This window comes from Thunnus maccoyii, chromosome 10 (genome assembly GCF_910596095.1).
Source record: "Thunnus maccoyii chromosome 10, fThuMac1.1, whole genome shotgun sequence".
In the NCBI taxonomy this organism is placed as follows: Eukaryota; Metazoa; Chordata; class Actinopteri; order Scombriformes; family Scombridae; genus Thunnus; species Thunnus maccoyii.
In genome coordinates, this window is record NC_056542.1 from 24,670,192 (window position 1) to 24,683,568 (window position 13,377).

The 13,377-nt window shown below is 39.1% G+C and overlaps 1 protein-coding gene across 7 annotated transcripts in view; it reads right to left on the minus strand.

Moving 5' to 3' along the window:
• Window positions 1–13,377, minus strand: part of ulk4 (unc-51 like kinase 4) — an 80,443-nt gene that overhangs the window by 63,807 nt on the left and 3,259 nt on the right. For 6 of the 7 annotated variants that reach the window (XR_006098452.1, XR_006098451.1, XM_042424101.1 and 3 more), the window contains exons 7-18: window positions 13,217–13,300; window positions 12,937–13,012; window positions 12,272–12,424; window positions 11,653–11,954; window positions 11,005–11,074; window positions 10,693–10,771; window positions 10,108–10,200; window positions 9,751–9,811; window positions 9,365–9,585; window positions 8,631–8,677; window positions 7,863–7,941; window positions 1,887–1,994 (exon numbers count right to left, since the gene is read on the minus strand). Coding sequence is in view for 5 of the 7 variants with exons in the window: in XM_042424101.1 (XP_042280035.1) it covers window positions 1,887–1,994; window positions 7,863–7,941; window positions 8,631–8,677; window positions 9,365–9,585; window positions 9,751–9,811; window positions 10,108–10,200; window positions 10,693–10,771; window positions 11,005–11,074; window positions 11,653–11,954; window positions 12,272–12,424; window positions 12,937–13,012; window positions 13,217–13,300 (1,373 nt within the window). In the remaining 2 variants the exon portion in view is untranslated. The remainder of the gene's footprint in view (window positions 1–1,886; window positions 1,995–7,862; window positions 7,942–8,630; window positions 8,678–9,364; window positions 9,586–9,750; window positions 9,812–10,107; window positions 10,201–10,692; window positions 10,772–11,004; window positions 11,075–11,652; window positions 11,955–12,271; window positions 12,425–12,936; window positions 13,013–13,216; window positions 13,301–13,377) is intronic. The other variant, XM_042424100.1, reaches the window with a different exon arrangement.

Below are 13,377 nucleotides of genomic sequence, written 5' to 3' on the forward strand. Positions count from 1 at the left end.
TAAATTAGAATCACCTTTTCTAATGAAGTCAAACAGGGCCTCCTTCACTCTTTCTCTTGTAATTTTCAGGGTTAGGGTCAATTCGCTTTCAATTCAAGTTAGTTAGCATGTAAATTTAAACTCCAACTCATTACCTAATGACAGCACTCGGTTTCATTCATTTCACACAAAGATTGGTCTTTTTCACTGAAGAAAAAAGAAAATGTCTTTTGATCTTTCTTGTATCTGACATTAGTGTTGTGTTCAATTCATGTTAACTCATTAATTCAAAAGACAGCACTCATTCCACATGAATCACTTAGGAAAAAGTTAAAAAAGAGTTAGGAAAAAAGAAACTTTTATATGAAAGATGACGTTCACTATCCACATAAAAAGCCATCTGTTGGGGGCATCCTGACAGTCTGCCAGGCTCGTTATATGTAAACGTTTTGGGTTCGACTGCACAAGTGTGGGCAGGCACCTCTGCCGCATATTTCCTGCCACTTTTTACTGTATCTCATAAAAAAGTCCACCCAATGTTATAACATGAAAGGAAATCAAAGAGACAAAGAAAAAGAAAATGTTTAAACCGTGACCGCAAAAACATGTTAAAAGGAGAACTCCAGTGATTTTGTATTGCAAAAATACGGTTAGAGAACTTGCAGGAGACACGAAAAAAAAACATCACACGGATGCAACAGAGGCTAAGATATCCCACTTTTAGTCTCTAATATGGGTCAAGATCCAAAAATCACTCAATTTTACACTTTCCACTCCATGTCACTCAATAGTGTCTTTCGCTGGTCTCTCCACCTGATAAATGCCCACGTCTCTAAAACAGTGCACGCCTACTTTGTGTCACAGGCTGCCTGTTAAAAATGCATAGCCTCCAAACCCAAACTGAGATAACTGGGGGTTTTGTCACTTGAGTAATTTTCTGAGACTGACAAAGTTCCTCCAGAGCCAACAAATATATTTTACATACTGTTTTCACAGGCTCAGTAGTACTCCCCATGACTGGTAAACTGATTTGATTGATTGATGAGTGCCTGTTTAGGTGCAGTTTATACAGTTTTGCAGAGAAAACTGGAGGTGAGCAACTTTGCTGTTTTCCATTCAACTACTGTTTGAGGTTATGAGTTATCCACATGATGAAAATCAAGTGTACCATTTTATTCATTATATTTTTCACAGTGTGTAATAATAAGGATAACTATAATTACTTTTTCTAATTGCATCATTACAGTAGCTGGTCTAATGTTTAGTAGTGAGCCTCAGTACTCACTATATTGAGAGCCCTTGTCTGAGATTTAATTAATGACCCTGACGCACTACAGGATGCTGATTATATCAACCATGTTTGATTGAAATCAGCAGTCTCAAAGAGGCCCAGATAGCTGATTCTGACTGACCAGATTCAATACCTCAACAAGACTAATAAGAAGAAGTAAAATAGTTAGAAATACTTTCCAAAAGATTTTGGCACAATGAGTGAGTTGGTGAATGATCACTACAGAAATAAGCACATAGTGCTCAGGCAAATATTCATATTCTCTTCATGCAAGGAGCTGGACTTTCTTTCATTTTGAACATTTTGTCAAAACTTCAATTCACTGTATATTATTTTATTTATATAAAAGCACTTAGATGCATAAAGTGCAGTTATACAAAATAGATTGTAAAGACTACTATGTATTAATTGGAGTAGCATTAGTGGTTTTCTTTGTTGTTTTCACATCTCTGCATTTCCCTGAATCTTTCTTTCTCATTCCAGGCTCTGTCAGTCGGGTGGATGTTCACATGAGACAGTGGTCTGAGATGTGTACCGTGTAACTCAGTCATCTGCAGTATCTCTGTCTCTTTCTATCTGTCTCATGAATTTGGCCTCTCTGTCATGCAGACTCTACCTGTGAAGCGATGAGGTAGAGGAACTCCCCAAGTGGTGGCAGCAGGAACTGCTTCACTTTACTATTCCTCAGGTTATCTCTCAACAGGTCTGTCAGTGTGGACACTGCCTGGAAAAGGAGAAAACACAGAGAGGGAGACAGATCGTTTAGCATTTCTATTATATTGTTGCAAAATAAAAACTATATCTGATTACTGAACCACTGCATTTAAAAAAACGACTTGTCAGATGCCCTATCCTGATTTCTCGTGCATGTAAAAATATAGAATCATTAAAAGGTTAAAGAACTCATTTTCAGCTTTAAATTTAAGGGTATATTTACATTCACATCAGATGAGCAATATAGGAATTGTAGTGCTTTTTATAAGTAGTCTCAAAATTACAGGACTTGGACAAATTGAGATTAACTCTTAGAATTGATCATATTAAAGACATGGTTGGAAATCCATTGCAATAAATGACCCACAGACATCAGCATATTCTTGGTGATGCTCTGCCTGTTACTGCAGCCATCTTCCCTTTTTGCTTGGTTCAGAGCCTTTTTGCCCTCAGTCTGGTCTTGAGCAAGTGAAATACACACTCAGTTGGACTGAGACCAAGTGGAATGACTTGGTCAGTCAAAACATTGCACTGATCCCCCAGAAACACTGGTTGGTTTTCCTGTGTGATTAGAATCATTTTCCTGCTGCATTGTCCTCAAACTGGGGCACTATTTCAAATCATGCCACATCACAGTACCATAAAGATAGTATAACCACCACAAATAAACCATGGCCTCACTATACTACACCAAAGTGTTGGTAACTACTGATCATTATGAAAGTGCTAGAGCATGTTCTCTCTATAGAAAATCTAATCTATCTTGTTTGTATATGATGAGAAAATGGGAGAAACTAAGGAGAGGAAAGGGTAAAAGCAGAAAGGATAAAGAATGAGAAGGAATGGATAGAGTGAGAGAAGGAGAATGAAACAACATTGAGAAGGAACAGGAAGAGGGAACACATAACACAGTAACAGAGGGAGAAGGAAAAAAGAAAAATGGAGAGATAAGAGAAATAGGGCAACAGAGGGTGGGAAAGAGGGAGGAAAGGAGAGCAGGAAAGAAAGATATGAGCTGGGCAGCAACAACAATCTTACCGAAAACTATAAAACTACATACACAGATGAACACACATGCATGTATACACATACACACACACACACACACACACACGTATTCAGAGCATTAAGTATGTATATGCACACACATAACTAGGTACACAAATTCATGCAATCATATGTACTTGTAAGAAATGCACACCACACTCACACACGTGCACACAACACGTAACAACACACAGAGTTAAGTATATGCAGAGACAGCCTTGCTGGCTGGCTGCTTCCTGGCATTAGCATTACTGCCAGCTTCCCCCCTCTGTGATCTGATGCAAGTTCTGCCTCACTCCTCTATCCGCCTCTCTCTTCTCCTCTTTCTTTTTCCATTTTTCTCTGCTGTCTCTCCTCCCTCTATTGTTTTTTTTCTCTATACTACTTCTCTCTTTGTGTTGCCCTCCACATATGTATCATATAATTTCTCTCACTCCCTCGCTCTCTTATCTTCTTCCCACACTCTCTTGCTTTCACTGTCTCTCACCTCGTGTCTCTCTGTCTCGTAGTAGGGTGCGAAGTGGTAACGGTCTGTTTGTCATGTTCTCACACCATATCTTCCCCTTCCCCAGGAGAGTTATTCTTCCCTTTTATTTTTGCCCAAGTGCCATGGTGTAATCTCATACTGTGCCTTCTGTGGGCATGATACAGAATCGGTTTGCCATTGAAATGCTGAGTAGGTCTGAACATCACTGCTAGTATACTTTGAGACCAGGACAGAAGCCGATATGTTCGGTTATTCACACAGCAACCCTTTAGGTTAACTAAATCAAACTTGGTTATACATAAACTAGTTCGCACCATGTTGTGTGAGTATTAACCAAGTACATTAATGGGACTCATGTGCAATGAAAAAAATGCTCTTGTTTTCAACTCCTTTCTGAGCTGAACCCACTAATAACATACTGTAAATGGCTGAGTGGGGAGTTGAGATTCTGGTGTGTGTTTGAAACTGGTCATGCAGCTGCTCTCAGGCAGAGGGTGCTGAAAGGCACTGCTGTGCAACAAGCCAGAGCGGAAAAGAAAACATAAACACACACACACACACTATTTTCCCCCAGAACACATCATTATCTCAGCATCAACATTCCCTCAGATCAAATGACACACATGAATGCACACACAGAAAACATAAACATATGCACTTACTTAACATGCATAAACAACAAAAAAGCATCACAACACAGCGTATAGAAGATTTGCACATACACACAGAAATATGATAAATACAAGTAATGCACATGAGCAGTTACTGTGTCCACACTTGGGAAAGCCAGATGTGTAAAGAAAGAGTACAAAGTAATAGTTGGTGGATTATCAGTCCCGTAAAGACTGAACTACAAGTGAATTTACAGTTAATACAAGGCTTGTTTCTGTTAAGGTGACAAAGGAGACTGATTAAGCAGTATACTAAGCAGTATTGCAGCACTTTAGTCGGTTGAGGTAACCTTCTTATCTTCAACAGCCCAGCTTTCCACCTAAATTTACTAAACCTTCCTACATTTGCATGCTAGCTTTTTACTGAAATAACCCAAGTTTGACCTTGATACCCCTTACATATTTTACAAAATCCTCTGAAGTGCCCTATCGCTGACATACTGTCACATGGTAAAACAAGACAACATATGCAGTGATTTAGATAGACAAAGCATATTAATTTAAAAATCAAACAACTAATTTGCAAGATGTTAGACACAGATTAGTCCGGGCTCTGAAACGTCTTCATCCACAGGGAAGGTAATCTGAAGTAAAAATGTGATTTTTAATTATCGCTGAAATAATTCAAAATCAATGGATATATCCAGGAACAATACTGCTATATTTTCAATTTGTCCACAAACATATGTACATATTTAGTAGGTTTTGAATGTGTTTTAACAAAATTCATTAGTTGTCAGATATTTACACAAACTCTCTCTGGTTCAAAATCTCATCGTTTCCTTGCGAGAGGAATTCACAAATCCTTAGAGTAGTGTCTTCTTGGAGCTATTGCCCTCTGAATGGTTTCCAGCGCTTCTAGTAAGTTCCTAAATATTTATGTGTTTATGTGTGCAGCTTTATGTGTGTTTCTGTGAGCTTTTAGAATGTCTTAAGACTCCATATCCCCATGAAACGCCCTGCATAGTGGAAGCTTTACCGGCTAAACCGCTGTAAAAGCCACAGAAAACTTTATAAGTGATGATAAGTGAAGGGGAAAATGATATCTTGTTGGGTTTGAAAGCACAGCTTCCCTAAGTCGCATAAGGAAAGCAGCAAGCTTGCCTTACAAACATTAACCCATAAAATTTTATTCTCATTTAATTCTATTTGAGGAGAGACACAGAGAGAGTGAGGGACAAAGACAGATGGACTGGAGCGAGAGAAAAGAGAAAGCAGCAGGACGGATAGAAAGGAGAGAGTTAGACAGAAAGAGAGACACAAACAGGCGTGAGTGTGTGTGTGTGTGTGTGTGTGTGTATGCATGCGCACACGTGTGTGTTTGGGGGAGTGATCGAAGCATATAGCAGTTACCATAGTAACTAAGCCCAGCCCTGTCACTCCAATCAGCAGGACTGCAGCAGGAGAACCCCTGCTGAGACAACACACACACACACACACACACACACACATACACACACACACCCACAAGCAAATGAAAGTATGTGCTGTTTTACTGGTCATCTGTTAACATCACTATAACATAAAAATACACACAAGCACAGAACAATTGCATGCACACACACAAACGATGGAGAGACAGAACATCACAGACACAAAAAACTACATACACAGGACCCCTGCTGAGAGCACACAGAAACATGTCTCAAAAATAGCCCATGCACACGCGCAAACACACACACACACACACACACACACACACACACACACACACACACACACACACACACACACACACAGAACCCCTGCTGAGTCTGTAGATGGACACACACATGGTCATAGCCATGGACAAACACACACACACACACAAACGTACAGCTTTGTCCTTTTCTTAACAATTTGTCATCCTATGGTAGCTGCAGGGAGGTAAAGAGGGTAGCGGAAAAAATGTTCCGCCATTTGTCTTTAACAACAAGCGCACCGAAAAAAAACCCCACTGCTATGCCACAGTCGGCCATTTTGTAATTCGCTGTGACGACTTAGCAGCAGTAAAGTGTCAGAAGAAGTGGAAAAATAGAGAAGAAAAAGACTGACCAGGAGCGGATGTGGGATCAGAACTACTTTAGCAGAAATTTTATTCATTCAGAAAACATGGATGTGATCGGGAAGACGAGCAGACAAAGAAGAGTAGAGAAAAGGTAGAAAAAGCAGAGATAGGAAAAGAGGTGCAAGTGTTTAGTTCTGTTCAGGATGAAAGGATCGAATAAGGGAAAGAGGCTCCAGATCTCACCTCCATACAAAACTGCTTTTATGTTGAATTAGTTCAGCATCCCTCTGTTTTGACGTGTGTGTGTGTGTGTGTGTGTGTGTGTGTGTGTGTGTGTGTATGCACTGGTGTGTTTATGTGTGTTTTGAGGGGGGCACAGTAAGTATCTGTATTGCCCATGTATATCTCTATCTCAGTGTATTTTTTGCGTAGCACAAGTGTGTCCTATTACTTTACAGCACTTTCTTTACTATAATTATAGTTATTACAGTGATGTATTGTAGCTACTTGCTGTATATTACACAGTTTCACTTGCATTATAACCATAACAATGAAGGTGATGATGATATTATTTCATCATATGGCAAGAAATAAAAAGCAGAATATGAATGTATAAAAACAAAAAATCTGTGAAAGCAACAATCTGTAACTACCAACATGCTTGCCATAAAAGTTAAAGTAGCATTAGAATAACTTCCTGTTGTCATACTTGCATTATCAGTTAAGGTGGAACCCTAAATCTCATTACTGTATGATGATGTTAAGTGTTAAACCATTTTAAATAATTTTACTGTACATTTTTTGCTAACAAACATTAAGTTATGATAACCATTTTTACAAAACTTTGATATAAAACAAACAATTAGGAGATTGTATATGCAAGAAACAACTGAAAGAGAGATCTCTCTCTTTCTCTCTCTGTGCATGCATGTGTGAGTGAGTGTGAGAGAGAGAGAGAGAGACAGAGTGTATCTCTGAGTCTAATCAAAGAGTTGTTGTACTGTAGGCCTTTAATGCCACCTGCTGGTACACATTGATGCTATAAAGTTCTTGCTTTAAAAGAATTCCCATCCACATGTTGTTTTAGGGGAGATTTTCCCCTTTTTTAACTATTGGTGATGTGCTGCTAAACACAACAAATGCAGAGATAACCTCCAAACAGAAATGACACATCTATAAAATTACAAAAAAAAAAAAACATAGATGTGCACAGCGACATTAAGCATGGCTTACTGTAAGCCAAGACAACTATATATACTGTATGCAGTGATGCACTCATTGTACACATGTTTTATGTATGTTTCTAGGGGTAAATATAGTATGTTTTCATATTTTCCGTAATATGCATATGGTCGGCTCTTGCTGGTATGTACTGCCACCCAACAGTGCAAACTGGTACTGCAGGCCTGAGGTTCTCAAAATGTTTCGCAAAAGTTTAGGTCTTCACCTGTTTAATTGTTTGTTACTGAACATGTTGGAATAAAAACAACAACTGATTTTATCTAATGATTTCTAATATGCTTTCTGCCAGTGCTGCTACTGTACTAGTCATGGAAGCCTGAATGAACAGTGATATATTGTAACTCAAGTCTGAATAAAATTCAACACTAAATATGATCTTGCAGAGACCATATAGAACTGAAATTACCTAACAACACTGTTTGTGTATCTGTGTGTGTTTCATACCTCAGACACAGGACTGTCTTCTCCAAGTTCAGTACAGTGCAGAGCTAGTAGACCCATCACTCTGACAGCCTTGCTCCGTCTGAAATGTTTTTTTTTTTTTCATTTAATAAAAAGTGGGGAAAGTGATGATTTTCTGTTTACATATTAACACAGAACTATCAATAAAAGTATTCAGTCACCACGATTTACAAATGCAAATACTCCTGACGGAGAGGAACAACATAGTGTACAGCTAGAAAAAGGAGAATATGAATTTCAAGTTTACATCTAAAGCCCATGACCTCCAAACAAAACATCTGAACATGATGAACATCAACTCTTTTAGCTTTCACAGGCCATGCTATGTGTCAGTGTCAGTGCCAGTAACTTTGAAAAACAGATCTTAAAGAACAGTACTAGAAAGGTATAGAGAGCAAGAAGAAGAGAGAGGATGACAGCGAGCAAGGACACATCCTTATACTGTAGGTGTAGACTCCAAATCCCTGTCTGCCCCTGATGTTCCTTTCTTTAGTACAACCACAAAAACTATTTTGAGGGTTACATCCCAGAGATTTTCCAGCCAGCAGCCTTTCTAACATACAGTTGTTATATTTTGCCACATCACTTGCATTACGGGTATTCAAGTCCCAATAGCCTATAGTGACATCCACCAATGATTAATTTCATATACATTATTTCATCATGTTGGCACTAGCCGCTACACCAACATTCCTGCAACATCATGCTCGCTGGTTTATGGAGAAAATAATGTATACATAATTTACTTACACATCCCAGTTAGGAGCTTGTCGTAACTGCAGGGTCAATGCTGGAAGCTGAATGAAGGAAAGAGATAAGAGTAACAGATACAGAGGAGAAGAGAGACAAACAACATTAAAGATCTAATCTGTAATATGAAAGCATAGGTGTGACTCCATTTTTGTAATCAGCTTGTTCAAATTTGCAATGTCTGTAGACCAATCAATGACGTTGTTTAGGTCTGGTGGATGAATAAAATAGAGATGGGTGGTATGAACAAAACTATTATCACACCACAATATCTCAGCACTGATATGTCTTAAAATATACTTCAGTACTGAAAATCACAAAAAAATATTTAGTCAACTTTTGTGAGTTTTATTACAACTAAATTCAATTGAATATATATATGTATACCCATTTTCAGTTATTTCATGTTCAAAGTCAGATGAAAGGAAGTCCTTTTTATTATCCCAGAATAATTCTACGGGCCCATGTCCTTGTCACTGTATTAATGACTCCTACCTGACTAATGACTAACTGGGAGCAATTGCAAGAACCTCTTGCATGTTACATCTTCCACTTTCACCTGCCAGCAAAGAGCTAACAAAGAGCTGACAAAGGGAGCACATATCTATCGACATCCTCCCCAGGACAACTGAGGTGTAAGCAGTGACAAACAATTTGAAAAATGGAAAAGCAAAAATGTCATAACTTGCAACAATATTTCAACAGGGATCATAAGTAAATACAAGTTTTCCTACCAGTGCTGAGTTAATCAGCCTGTTAGCAATATCCTTATGTCCAACCACACAGCAGAGGTAGCACAGCAGGTTGAGTCTGGAGCGAGTAGCTGTGGAGGGAGGAGGAGGAGCAACTGAAGACGAGGAAAGAGGAGCAGAAGTGTTCTGTTCTTCAAGAGATGAACAGAGCTGTTGTAGAAATACCCTCCACTCTTCATCACTCAGGGACTGCAGTTTCTCAACTGGAAGAGAGGAGAGGAGAGGAGAGGAGAGGAGAGGAGAGGAGAGGAAATCAGCCTCAAGATAGATTGGGGACAATGCCCGTACACTGAGATCTTCTGTCTGCAGGACACTGACAAAAAAACAACACCTGATGCTGACTTGAAAAATAAAAGAAACCACAGTACCTGAATATGCTGGTACACAAAGGGTTTTAGGATCAAATCGCACAGGAGGAACCTTAAGAATCTGGTAAATACATAGAGAACATCAGACTGTGAACCTTTGTATGAGCTGTCTCACTTTCATATCACAATTCTCTTTTATTATCATGCAAAATGTTAACTATACAGTTTTAATTGTATGAGGAGGATATATTAAAACATTTTACAGATCTAAATATAAGATGAATACTGAAAAGTAAGGAAAAGCTCCTCTGGACATACTACTGGATATCTTTCAAAGTAAAATGTAAGTATTTTAGGCATTTGAAAACACCTTGAAATCTGACATAGTCTGCGTCCAATAATATTGCATGTCTGTACCTTGGGGTTGTCCATGACTGGGGAGACAGTCAGCTCAAAGTCAGTGTGGAGAAGAGCTTTAACACAGGATGTGATGTCAGTACCACTACTGGCCTAGGAGGAGGGGAAAGAGTAGTTGAGTCCACTCTACAAGCAGAGGCAGGTCATTGCTATCAGAAGTATTTACACACCAGCAGATGGAGGGAGAGGATAACAGGATAAGGGAATAGCTGAAACTGACATGTTTATTTATAGCTGTTTTGTAAAGAACAATCAGTTCTATCAGCGATTCTCATAAAAGAAGACACCATTTCGTGGTTGACTGGAACATTTTGCTCCTGTTTGTGTTGCACCACAGGAAGTCAGGACTTGTCCCAAACAAGCAGTTTGCCCCTCCTGCAACCCTGCCTGAACTTACTGTTAAGATCTGTAAGTGAATAAAACCAGCTACTTCAGACAAAAACAGCAGTGCTGTGATTGCTTCAAAGAACAGTGATTAGGTATAAGCTGCCAATTTGTCAGTTACCCATTTTATCATACTTTTAATAGCATGAATCTCCCTTCTACGCTGTTTACATGCTGTTGCAAATTTCAGAGTATACGTACGGTGGCAGTTACCTGAAGAGCAGGGGTGTGGTTTGAAGACTCTGAGACACTGCAGCTCCTTCTTGAAGTGGCACAGGAGCTAGAAGATCAAAAGGAAGAGGATAGTAAAACAAACTGATAGCTGTTTGTGGCTTGCTGACTGGATGTATATACATGAGGCTGATCCCATGTAGTGTAGCTCAACTGGTAGAGGTTGAGAGGTTGAGGTTAGAGGTCTGAATCCCAATAAGGCGACTCATTCTAAAACTACATTCCATGTAGTAAACAATTTCTGTAGAGTGTTTTTAGATATGTGTGTCTGAACCTGAATACCTGAGCAGAAAAATTGCCTCAGTGTTGTCCTCATCCACACCACTCTTTGGCCTGAGCTCTGATACATTATCTGGAGGAAGAAAGCACACGTGACACTAAATCAGATTTTCTGTTGTTCATTAAGACACTTATGACTTTAACACATGCCTAGTAAAAGCCGCACAGGTGGGATGAGATCTGCACAATAGGAACTACGACAAACAGTGAAAAATGCAAATGTTTGCAGTTGAGGGGTAACCAATAGGATAGACCCAGGCTTATCTAGAAAACCACAGATTACTACAGCCAAGTTCATACAACTGATATGGTAAAACAACACAGCAAAACAAGTAAATAATAAAAAGGTGGTAAAAGAATGAAAAATTCACTAAATGTCCCTTTTGTTAATTCAGGAAAAGTTTGCCAATCGTGCTTATTGTGCCTGTCCTTCCAACAATATCAAGTTAAACATTCTCAGTCTGGCTGCTGAGAAAAAGCCTTGCTCATGGGTATGATAAATAAAGTTAACACAGTATGTACTTTTATTAGTAAATGCTAGTGGAAGAACCTACCAGTTTCAATAGTCTGCTATGGCTATGTGTTGACCTCTCATGTCTAAGTTAAAAACACTCAAACATGATCAAACACAGGCATCAGGAAATGTGTTACCTAGTGTGAGTGACTTATTGGGCTGCAGTGCGTGGAACATCTGCTGGGCCCCAGTGAGCTTGGGGTCATCTTCTTTCTTTGCCTCTCCCTCTCCTCTTCTCTCCTTTCCCACCTCCCTATCTGAGCCCTGGCTGTTCCTAAAGGCTCCATGGGATGTGTGTCTGTCAGCTTGTTGGTTATCAATCCTGCTGTCTGGTCTGTCAATTGGTGTCTGTGATGAAATACAATTCTTCGCAACCTTATGTGCCGGCTGGGTGTTGGCTTGTCTTCCTGAAGAAAAAGGGTTCGGGATCCTTGTGTTTCTGTGGGTGTTGAAACAAAACACACTGACATGAACTAAAGGCAGAAAGAAATGCAGCATATGAACTGTTTTGAATCAACTCCACGGTAATTCTGCAGGCTGCAGGCTGTTACTGTGCTGTTGAACATAATATTGGTGCAATGCAAAACGTTTCATAAAATTTTGGCCACTCCCTGTGGATGAAGAGAGGGTAGATTAGGTTTGAACAACACTTGTGTGTATTACTACTCTTTCATAAAAGCAAATCTGAATGGAGTACAGTGGCTGCAATAAAATGTCTGTAGAATATAAGCAAGAGAAATAATAATGTCAACACACCTTGAGCTGGCTGAAATAACTCCCTCTCTGTCATTTTGTTCCTCTGTTCCCCCTTCGTCATCATCCTTTTCATCTTCTCCCTCCTCCAAGTTCTCATCCTCCTTTAGTCCTTGTGTCCAGAAAGGGTGGTCCAGTAACTCTGGCCAGTCCATCCTAAAGAACAAAAAATAACAAAACTAATCATTAGGAAACAGTGATGGTACTAATCTCAACATGCAATAAAATGTACACAAAAAATGCACATTTCCGTGAAAACAACCTGAGAATCATGTCAGAAAACCCAAAAGTGTCAAAACTTCCATGTACTTCAGAAATGGCAAAAAAAGTGACTTGGTCTGTTGTAAGTTTTATCTTGAAACATCTGTGCCTGTACTTAAAACCTGGGTTTCCACTCAATGTGGCACACACTGGAGCCAAGATACGACATACTATCATGGCAACACTAAAACTGTAAAATCCATGGTCAACACGTATTAAATGGAAATTGTAATTAACTATGACAGAAAGGGCATGCTAAAATAAAAATAAATAAACTCAAACTATAAAGGTACTTGGAGATTTTCCACCCTACTAAATTCTATGGTGATAGTATTAATAGCAGCAGTAGAATAGTGTGTGTAAATGTGTTGGACCTATGCCTGTGTTGCTACAGCATGGGGGCTGACCTCTTATTGGGGCTTTTGTTGAATAAGCCTTTCAGAAGATTCTGGAAATCCTCACTGGGAGGACTGGCTTGAAACACTGTAACAAAAAAGACAGTAGCTTTCAACTACATTCATAAAATAATTTTAAAAACAACAGCAAAATTATATAAAGGTGACCTCAACAAGGCAACAAAAAGCTATTGTACAGATACAATTCTGAACTGAAGCCAAATATAAAGCACAAGTGAAATCTATTATGACCAAACTAGCGACAAAAAATCAGATCTGTGTGTGGATGTACCTGTCTGTCTGGGAGGTGGTGGTTCCTGATGTAAAATCATCTCACTGAGTTCGGTGTAGCTATCAGAACAGAATGGAGGTTTACCTGGAAAACAAAAACACTTTGGGTTGAGTTTTATAATACAATACAGTGTAGTATAATATAGTACTGTAAATCGAGTC